Genomic DNA, 11,565 nt, shown 5'->3' with positions numbered 1-11,565 from the left:
TGTATGTTACATAGAAAAAATCAAATAGGATAAAATGTCCATTGTTCAATCTGGATTTTTCTTTATTCGGTTAACTTTTGTCTTAAAAATTTTGTTTTTCTTTTAAAGCTAGGGGCAAAGTCACCATTAGCTGAAGGGTGATTTAGGTCGTGAGGCTTAGGGAATACCCAGAATGTGAAGGGTCCTGAGTCAAAGAATAAAATATGGTCCCTGTTCACAAAATGCTCATGGTGGAGTATAAAGCTTGGCTAGTATCATGATTTGGACTGCACTGGAGGGGCGAAAAAAAAAAATTTTAATGTAACAGATATTTTAAAACAGAACCATCTATCTTTCCTACTAAAATATTTGTTTAGATTTAAAAATGGCTGGTTTCATTTCTGACATACTTCTGAAATGCTTTTATGAGTTTTATACCAGAAAACAGCTTCGTGGAAGTACAGGCTTTACCCCTGTATAAGCGTCTCATCAAAACCGAGCTACATGGGGCACCTGGGTGGCTCAGCCATTAAGCGTCTGCCTTCAGCTCAGGTAGTGATCCCAGGGTCCTGGGATGGAGTCCCACAATGGGCTCCCTGCTTGGCGGGAAGCCTGCTGCTCCCTCTCCCTCTCCCCCTGCTTGTGTTCCCGCTCTCTCGCTGCCTGTCAAATAAATAAATTAATAAATAAAAAGAACAAAAACAAAAACTGAGCTACACAACAGCCTGTGTGTCTCTCTAAAGTGAGTATCAACTAGTGTATTAAACCTAGGAACACATGAGCACTCCTGGTCTAGAACCACAAATTCAGTGCCCCTGTGCCCAGCTTTGTCAGAGAATCCCCACAGACACAGAGAGGAAGGGGATCAGAGAACACCTACCTGGATGGGAAATGGTATATAGGGCTATGTTGGGACAAGGACAAAGTGTATATAATGAAATATTCTACTTACAGATTCTTTGAGAAGTCAGAGAAGCAGCAAGCTCAAAGCCTATCACTGATGAAAATTATGGCCAACTAGGATAAGGTCTAGAAGTTACGAGAAATTCTGCTCCCACAAGGCTCTCCTCCTTCTCCTAAAAGCCGGAAGCTTTTTGTCGCTCTCACATGGTACATGGCTGCTCTCTTGGCTGGATTCAAAACACCGGTGCTTGTCCCCACCTGAAGGCACTTGTGTGTGTCCACCACGGAGGCCTGCACGTTAAGGGTCTGTGCATGAAGGAATGTGGTTTTAGACAAGTAACCAAAGCAGAGGAGTCAGAGTATTTGCTTTCATTTTTATCCTCCTCATGCCCTTGTACAAAATCTGGACCTTATGTGCAATCTGATCACTGCATATTAAGAATGGACTAGATTCTCTCCCCTTCTTCCTCTGCCCTTCCCCCCACTCTCTCAAATAAATAAATCTTAAAAAAAAAAAAAAAGCACTACATAAAGCTCTGCTCAGAGCAAATGAAATATGGTGACAAACTTGTGAAATTAGGCTAAGACGAGATCATCAGCTTAAAAAGATGAAGGCTTAAAGGTATTCCTAGGGTCTACTATGAATAAGAAAGACTAATTTACCATATTCTGTCAAATAATAACATCTGACCAAATTTCAGATATGTCTTCCTAAAAGACAAAGTTACCTAGAAGAGTGTTTGAAACATAACAGACATTCAATAAATATTTCCTGAATTAAACTATAAGGGTAACAAGCCTCACTTTGGGATGGCTGCTTTAGTATAGATGAAAATCTGCTACAGAATATTTAAAGAAAACTTATTTTATCAACCAGCTTTGTCACTTACCTCTCTTACTTACAACAGCAAAATCCAATTGAAAAGTGGTTAAGTATCTACCCATGTGTTATAGCTTAAGATTTATTAAATAAATATCTAATTGCAGCAAATACTCACACGAACCAAGAAAAAAAAAAGATTTCCAGATTTTTATTTCTGGAACTGTACACCAGGTATTAAAGTACAACAAATACAAAATAATGCTCAAAAAAATCAGTGTTTATGTACAAATATTAAAATCAATGCAACAATAGCAACTTCCTCTTGAACATCTGATACTAAAACTTGTTGTGATTGTCACTAATTAATCTCATACTCACAGGGTACTTATTTCAAACTGGGACAATTGGAATCACTGGTCATCTAAGAGGAATTTTAATATCTACCATATTTAACAATAAAACTAATAGTTTCCTCCTTTTAGTGAAAAAATTAAGAACTTTTTAAAAAACATAGTAATGTCAATATTTTTATAAATTATTTCAATTTCCATTTGTAGACAATGTGCTTTGAAACTCTGGGCAAACAATCTCCTTGGTGGTCAGGTTTATTCATTAGTTTACATTCAAAGTTGAAATATTCACTAGAGACTTTGGTTAAATTAAATAGTATCACTATGCTCTATTAGATCTGACGTTCTCAAATATTTATGACCCTCAATTTTAAAAATTAAAAAGGAAACAATTGCACAATTCTTTGACCTAATTGTACACACTTTAGTATTGTTTAAACAGTATTCTACATCCTTCAAGTAAATTCAGCAGTTGACCATGACAAGAGGAAAACTAAACATTTAAAAAGCTAGCATGGAAAAGATGAAGTACGACTAACAAAAGTAAAGTATTGCTATGATCACAGCACCAGTTACACTTCTAAATGAATCCGCTGTCCTCTTCGAATTCCCTGTACATAAAAGATACATCAGCCAACAATGCAACAGCTCACCATGGATTTTTGGTTTGTTCATAAGAAAATAATGCGGCAAAAGAAAAAAAGAATTTATCACAGTTTGTTATAAGAATTGTGCTTAACACTTGATAACAAAGGCATTATTGTTTCTTCATAAAATTGCAAATCAGTAATTTTCATGCTTTCAAACGCAATTCTTCTAATAAACAGTAACAAATTCTCTGTTAAGATGCTTAACTGGAGGAAAAAAAAACAACCCAGTAAACCCAGCGTTCAAAAGAAAATTCAATAAATAGCTATTTTACATGGATAAAGTCATAGTGGTACAATTTATGAATGTCACATCAAGCATGCACAAAAATGGTATTATACATGGCGGAAGCAGTCAGAAAATATTGAATTAGATCTAAAAAGATATGAAGAATTTACATATATATACAAAAATCTTGCAAATTATTGCCTCATTTTAACAAGGAATTAAAAGTAAACGTTACCAGCTAGTTAGCGCTCTCTAAGAGGCTAAAATCAGATTGACATTTAAAAATCTAATAAACTAGCTGGAATTTATTTTTCTCTCATATCATTTTCTGGATTTTGGTCAAAAATCTTTATTTAAATAACTAAAGTGTCCATTCAACTTGCTGATAATCAAAACTTTAGATAAGAAACACTGTTTCCATCTTATATCAAGATCCCAGCAATGCATAGATAAACTGAATATGTTACTGCATCAGCTACGGAGAATGGGCATGTTCATTTAAGTGCAACTGGTATTAGCATTCAGTCATCTTTGTGTAAATTACTTTATACAAACCAGCCACTGTAAACCCAGAGTGAAAATCAAAGTTATAACAATGGAAGATTATGGCCAGTATCTTACTAAATTATAAAAGGTATACTGATTTTTAACAGAAGAAATAAGGTTCAAAGTTTAGCACAACACCACAGCAATAAGAAGCTTATAACTTGGATAAAAATATCTGAAAGCAACACAGAGCCCAGGCTACCCATTATTTACTGTGTGCATACAGGAATGCTAGACTTTAGATGTATAAATTAGAGACTGATTTTAAGTTATTAATTTAACTACTTTTGTCCACTGTGCTAAACTAAATTTTATAGTAAATATGCTACTGCGTAAACACTTCAAAGCAATCTTCATTAAAATGCTGCAAAGAAAAATAAGAATACACATCATCCAAAACTAAGGATGTCATTGCAGTTCACAGTTTGTATAATAAATACCCTCCCTTTCCATCACTACTAAGGTCACTACAACCTATCTACTTGTCAGCATAACCTTGAAGCGACTTATTCTTACAAATATGAGCAATGCAGCCAAACATTTAAGTTTTTTGCAAAGCAAGACAACTAGTAGAAATTGGGAATTAAGACGGTGCAAAAAAAAAAAAAAAAAAGGCAAAATTCTGTCTTAACTGAACTATAAAAGCAAAGCTTATTACACCCTAATACTGTATTACATATTGTTTGAATTCACCTTTTAACTTAAGATGCATATCTGTAGAGCAAAAATGGCCAAAGTTTAGGACAATGGCTTCTCATTCACAATGTCTGGAATAAAAATAAAACTGAGTTTGAGATGCATCTGAACGTTTATCACTTTTTAAAACTTAAAGTGGTAAAGTACCATTCTATTTCAGATAGAAACTCACATTTTCCTTGCCAACTGTTCAAGCTAAACAAAAAAGTTTAAATATACTTCAAGGTTCTACTGCATTAAGTGTAAAATCTAGAAGTCCCTCCAAAATATTAACACTTTGAACTGCAGTGCTACAAACAACTTAAGAAGTGTCTCAAAATGTAAACCATTGAGTGGCAACATCCTAGGCTTTGTAGACTGTGTCCTGCAAGTCAGTTGCCTCAGGATAAACTAAATTATCAACAACCAGTATGATTTTCACAATTATAATCTTGACAATGGTGGACAAAACCCCATCTGAATACCACATCTTCAAATGCCAAATTTTTAGCCAATAAATGAAGGTACACAGAACTCTTCCCACAGTAAAATGACTGATTCTGTGTAAGGTAGCCCTGGTCTAGAATTTCAAAACAGGATCCAAGCAAGCGTCTTCATAATCTGCACGCAGTTCCTCGTGCTGGCTTCCATAAAGATGGACTTGCTGTTTTGTAAACTGAAGTGCTCTAGTTGAATAACATGAGAGAAGTTTCCATTTTAAAAAAATCCTTGCATGTTTGTGCAGTTTAAAGAAACCTACCCCTGCTTTTATTTAATTAAGAAAATAAAACCAAAAAATGCTACATTGAGCAGGGATTGGGATCGGTACCTGTAAACATTGTTATTCCACTGCATCCATTACGGCAAAAGGAATTTACACGAAAAGAAGCCACTCCATTCAGTTCAGAACATCTGTGCTGGTTTTGAGCTGGTGGCCTCTTGTCTACAGGTTTTAAAACTGGGAGTGAGGGCAGTGGGGAACAGAAAAGAATAGAAAAAGAAGGGAGTGGAGAAGAGGTACTGGGGGATGAGGAAGAGATAAGCAGAGCTTAAAGCTGCACCACAGAGTTCAATCTTAGTTCCCAACTCTGCTGATCATAGTTCATTTCCACATTTATGGATTGAAAAATGAAAATACTCTTGATAAATCAAGATATAGTTCTATACATACTGACATCACTGATGTCATAGTGAAAAAGGTTCAAACTTCCAGTGAAAGACTAAGCAAACCTGATCCTTTCCTCAAGTTTACTGGTACTGCACACGCACTGTTTCTGGGCCCCTGGCTCCTGTCACTCGGAGTGGAGGGCGGCGTGCTGATGCAGAGCATGGGCACTGATGAAACCATTGGTCTCACTGGCAGACAGACTGCCAAAGTCAGCCACGGAGACGGCCATTTTGGCACTGGTGATGTGATGTGTGTGATTTTCAAAGTCCACACCCAAATTATTTACAGAAACCTCATTCATAAAGGACTCAGGAACAGCAATGCCCATTTTCAATCTCTTTGCTGGTCTTTCTGACTCTTCACTGCACATGTTCATGGGGTTTAGCTCTGAGTGATAAAATCCAGTCTCAAATAAATTAAAACAATCACTTTCCCCATTGTTCGGCAGGGTGAGTAACTCCTCCGTTACGACAGGCACATGATTGACTTGTCCACGGGGTGTGTTGCCCAGTGGAGGAAAGCTATCATCCAAACAATTCACATCCGTGGGGTTGCAGACGGTTGCCACGCTGTTGGTCAGAGCTAAAAAGAAATGGAAAATGATTTAAGTAAGTGGTCCCATGTCATGAAACAAAAACGACACAATTTTGCTGTAAGCTAACAAGCACAAAAAGATGCTCATTTTACCTGTCAAGTCACTGGCAGTGAAAGAGTTGAGAATGTTCAGCTGTTGATCAGGAAGAGGCTCAGGTCGATTAGAAGTTAAGGCTGGAGAATTTACTGTCGAACCCAGGGCTTCTGTTTCATCTACCAAACGATCCATATAGTCCCTGAAAAACATACCCCAATAATTTCAAGACTCCCTATCAGTTAAAAACAGAATTCTCTAGAATCAACCCCATAGTACTTACGTAACTCCAGGGTGATGGTTATATCGTTTCTTTCCAAATCTTGTCTGTTGAGCAAAGTAATCATAACGTTCAGATTTCTTCCACATATAGTAGAATGCCACACATTCAGCAACTGTTCTAGTTCTCACCTAACAAAAAAAAGTTAAAATTTTGAATAGAAACCAACAGACCCAACCCATTTTTCAGTGACTTCTTTTTTTTAAAGATTTTATTTTTTGAGAGAGAGTGAGCGAGTGAGCACACCCACACAAGCAGGGGGATTGGCAGAGGTAGAGGGAGAAACAGACTTCCCACTGAGCACAGACCCCAATTCGGCTCAATCCTAGGACCCTGGGATCCTGACCTAAGCTGAAGGCAGACGCTTAACCAACTGAGCCACACAGGTATCCCACTTTTTTTTTTCTTTTTCTTTTTCTTTATAACGCTATAGCTTCAATCCATGGGTCTTATCTTCTATCCTCCCAATTATAAATTCTGAACATTTTACTAGTAAAATGTCATTACATCTACACAATTTAATAATAAGAATACCCTCAAAAGTTCAAGGTTTATTTAAATCAGAATATATTCATTTATAAAATAAATGTGTATCCAGAAATGATCTTACATCTTTACTGAAATTCTTGAGACAATGGCAACCTTTACTTTTCCTCACTGAACTTTCACTGGGATTCTAACTGCAGCAGCAGTCCTTCTTAACCCTGAGGGGTCCATGAATGGGATTCACTGGCATCTACTAAATTCCAAAATTATATGCAGGTATACTTTTCTGGGGAGAAGGGCTACAGCTTCATCAGATTATCAAAGGGTTCCACAATGCAAAAGAGATGCAGAACCCTTAAAAAGGGAGCAGCATTCAACTGCATCTGCAACTTAAGATGATTTGCTAGCTAAAGGCAGGTTGTTTTCCTTCAACATGGGTTTGGTTCACAGCTCCAGCGGAGTTTGGTAAAAACAACAACAACAAAATTTGAGCCTTGCCAACTTGGCTCCATATCCAGACTAGGGCTGCTCAAACTATATACAGCTACAGGTATGAATTCAGACATAGAGACAAAATTCTGTATCCTTATCCAATAAACACTTTCCCTACTATTTAATCAGTATCCAACAAAGAAGTTTCAGAGTCTCTATCCTGATTAGTGAGCATGACATAATATAAGTTCATAACATAGGGAACAAGCTTTTTAAGCCAAGAAATAAAGTACACATTTCAATAAACATCATTCACTTTAAGTCTCTGTGGTGAACATAGACTTTTTGGGGTCACAGACCTTTCCTGTCTTTTTCACTCAGGTACCTCTAGCACTTAAAATGTCTGGTAAATGGTAGAAATTATTTATGGAATGAGTGGATAGATCTTATAAGTCATTGCAAAACTTATGTTTTATTTTGACTTAAACAACCCAGGCTTCTTAAAAAATGTTTTATCTACTCACTAAATTAAATACTTCATCTTATCTTTGAGAAAACATTAGGTTTTCATACATACAAAAAGGTAATAAACTATTCAATATCTCACTGGAAGGTCTAGCAAATGCAGTAAGACAAGGAAAAAATAGAAGGTATACAAGTTGAGAAGGAAGAAATAAAGATGACATGATTCACAGATGACATGATTGTCTTACATAGAAAATTCCAAAGTATCAGCAAAACACTCATGGAACTAATAAATGATTATAGCTAGGTTGCAGGATACAAGGTTAATATGCAAAAGTCAATTGCTTGCCTATATACCAACAATGAACAACCAATATGTGAAATTAAAAAATACAATACCATTTACATTAGCACCCCAAAAATGAAATATTTAGGTACAAATCTAACAAACTACTTGTAAGAAGTATGTGAGGAAAACTATAAAACCATGATTAAAGAAATCAGAGATCTAATTAAATGGAGAGAAATTCCACATTCATGGGTACGAAGACTTATGACTGTTAAGATGTCAGTTCTTCCCAACTTGACCTATAGATTCAGGGCAATCCCAATCAAAATCTCTGCAAGTTACTTGGTAAATACTGACAAACTAATTCTAAAGTTTATATGGAAAGACACAAAACAGAGTAGCCACGACAATATTGAAAGAGAAGAATAAAGTTAGAGGAATGATACTACCCAACTTCAAGACTTACTATAAAGTTACAGTAGTCAAGACAGTGCGCTACTGATGAAAAAACAGACACAATTTAACACAAGAGAATGGACAGCCCAGAAACAGACCCACACAAATGCAGTCAACTAACTTTAACAAAGAGTGAAGGCAATGCAAGGATAGTTTTCTAAACAAATGGTGTTAGAACTGGACATCCACATGCAAAAACAAAACAAAACAAAAAAGAAAGAAACCAAAGATCTTAACAACTTTCACAAAAATAAACTAAAAATGGAATACAGACGTAAACGTGAAATGCAAAACTATGAAGCTCCTAGAAGATAACATAGGAGAAAAGCTAGATGACCTTGGGGATGACCAGGACTTTTTAGATGTAACACTAAAAACATGATCTGTAAAAGAAAAGTTGATTAGTTGAAATTCACTAAAATTAAAACCTTCTACTTTGCAAAAGACACTGTTAGGAGAATGAAAAGACAGCCATATACAGGGAGAAAAGAGTTGCAAAACACACATGATAAAGGACTATTATCCAAAAAATGTAAAGAGCACTTAAAACTTCACAGTAAGGCAACAAACAACTCAATTATAAAATAGGCTAAAGGCCTTAACAGACACCTCACAAAGAAGAGACACAGGAAAATATACTCCACTTATGTCCTCAGAGAAATGCAAACGAAAACAACATGATACATTACACATTCATTCTAATAGCCAAAATCTAAAACCCTGACAACACCAAATGCTGGAAGGTGTGGAGCAAGAGGAACTCTCTCAGTGTTGGTGGGAATGCAAAATGGTAAAGCCACTTTAGCAGACATTTTGAAGGTTTTCTACATAACCAAATGTACTCCTACATAGAATCCAGCAATCCCACTCATTGGCATTTAGCCATTACAATTGATGAATCTACACTGGCATGTCTTTTTTACCCAAAGTCCATCATTTACATCAGGGTTCACTCAGGTATTATATATGTATTGACAAATATATAATGACATATATCCACCATTATAGTATCATACAAAATAATTCCACTGCCCTAAAAATCCTCTCTACTATGCCTATTCATCCCTCCATGACAAATCTTGAAACCATTGATCTACTTACTGTCTCCATAGTTTTGCCTTTTCCAGATGTCATATAGTTGAAATCATACAGTATATAGCCTTTCCAGATTGGCTTCTTTGACTTAACAATATGCGTTTAAAGGTTCCCCCATGACTTTTTGTGGCTTGACATCTCATTCTGAATAATATGCCATTGTTTGGATGTGTCACTATGTATTTATCCATCCACCTCAAAGGACATCTTACTTGTCTCCAACTTCTGGCAATTATGAATAAATGTGCTTATTAACATTTTGTGTGGATATAAATTTTCAACTCCTTTGTGTAAATACCAATGAGTACAACTGCTGGATCATATGATAAGAGTATGGTTACCTCTGTAAGAAACCACCAAACTGTCTTTTAAAGGGGCCACTATTTTGCATTCCCATCAGCAATGAATGAGAGTTCCTGTTGCTCCACAACCTCGCCAGCATTTGATGTTATTAGAACATTTATACCTGGTTTTAGTAACCAATGCTGCTTCTTTCAGCAACTGCAGTTCTGGCTGCTAAACAGAAACATTTTTGAGGCCACAAACCTCTGAATAGCTTAGAAAGAAATCAAAGTCAAGGAAAACGGAAGAAGAGTAAGACTACCTAGAAAATATAGTCAATCCATTCTCCACGAGTAGAGTGTAACCACTACGTATGTCAAAAGATAGATGAGTACTCTATCAGCCGTCCCGTAAGCAGGTGGGGGCCAATCCCAGTCATGTGTAGAGCAATATAAGAAATGCTAACGTCAGGAATGCATTAACAAATTCTCCTTTTTTTTCCTCACCCAATGACTTAAAATTTATGTGCTTCTATTCATTGTCATTACTAAGCAATCTGTACAAATTTTGCTCAACTAACCTTATTCTTCTGTATAAGATGAAAATCTTTTCCAAAAAGCATGAGTGCATGTTCAAAGCTCCGGCATTCTTCTTCCGTCCACGCAGTCATTCCTTCTAAAGAAATTTAAAAAGAAATTTTATTGGCCTCAGAGCTCTCCTATATGAAATGCTAGCTTACTTTCAGTATGTTTCCCTTATAAAAGGCCATTAACTAACTATCCCCCCCAACACACACACAGTTCTGTATGCAAGAGATTTCAGTTAGGATTACCAAAAGGATGCACAATACAAATCTTATTTAAAAATCAACAATGCCAAAATACAAACACTGGGCTTTGTTTTTTTTTCTCTATATGGGAGGATAAGAATGTAATGTTTTTCTATAATTTATGATCATTGTTTTTCTGATTTTTTTAAACAATGAGCATATATTTTTTTCAAATTAGAAAAGAAGGTTATTTGCTTCATGGGGGAGAAAAAAAAGCCTTATTTTGGTATTATATCAAAACCATAGTGCTTAGAATTAAAGACCACAAATAATCAATACATATTTATTTAAAGTCAGTTTGCAGAGTGCTACACTCTGGAAATCCAATGGGAATAAGAAAAGCCCATGCTCTCAAAAGACTAAATCCCTTTCAACTTCTCAGAAGATGCTAATGTGAGTGACCTCAAATCTGTCTGGGGCAGAGGAAACTTGGAGTTCTTCACTTGAAGACACTGGGGACCAAGTCCCCATTAAGAGTAGTCCACCATAAAGATAAAATACAGTTTGAACTAAAGGAAAAACCAATATTTAGTTTTTGAGACTAGCAGATCTTAAAAACAATTTTCTCAAAAAAGCAACTTTTACAAGAAAACATTTCAACAGACTGTATCAACCTACAAGTTTAAATGTACTGTTTTCAAAGCTTTTCTATTTTCCCAAATCATTTATATAATATTACTGAGTATTATTTCACTCTGTATATACTTAATGAAAGCTATGGGGCATACAATTATTTATATAATGACTAAAGTACTGAAGTTAAAGTTAACCATTTTCCTTGACACACACAAAACAAAGCCTAAGTATTATAAAAATTTTATTACATGATTACTAAAAACACCTTCCTTGTAATAAATTCAATGGAATATATTATATGTTTTTTATCTTCAATCTCCTTTTCATTTCCTGTTTGGTTTAAAAAAAACAACTTTTCTGGGGCGCCTGGGTGGCACAGCAGTTTAGCGTCTGCCTTCGGCTCAGGGCGTGATCCCGGCATTCTGGG

The 11,565-nt window shown here is 35.8% G+C and overlaps 1 protein-coding gene across 1 annotated transcript in view; it reads right to left on the bottom strand.

Annotated features, from left to right (window-relative positions):
• Window positions 1–1,895: 1,895 nt before the first annotated feature.
• Window positions 1,896–11,565, bottom strand: part of MIER3 (MIER family member 3) — a 29,662-nt gene continuing 19,992 nt past the window's right edge. Inside the window, exons 10-13 of the mRNA XM_045794319.2 lie at window positions 10,314–10,408; window positions 6,232–6,359; window positions 6,008–6,150; window positions 1,896–5,902 (exon numbers count right to left, since the gene is read on the bottom strand). Coding sequence (XP_045650275.1) covers window positions 5,445–5,902; window positions 6,008–6,150; window positions 6,232–6,359; window positions 10,314–10,408 — 824 coding nt within the window. The 3' untranslated portion in view covers window positions 1,896–5,444. The remainder of the gene's footprint in view (window positions 5,903–6,007; window positions 6,151–6,231; window positions 6,360–10,313; window positions 10,409–11,565) is intronic.

This window comes from Ursus americanus, chromosome 5 (genome assembly GCF_024610735.1).
Source record: "Ursus americanus isolate L20-20 chromosome 5, mUrsAme1.1.p, whole genome shotgun sequence".
Taxonomy (NCBI): Eukaryota; Metazoa; Chordata; class Mammalia; order Carnivora; family Ursidae; genus Ursus; species Ursus americanus.
This window is presented reverse-complemented; position numbering and strand designations above follow the sequence as displayed.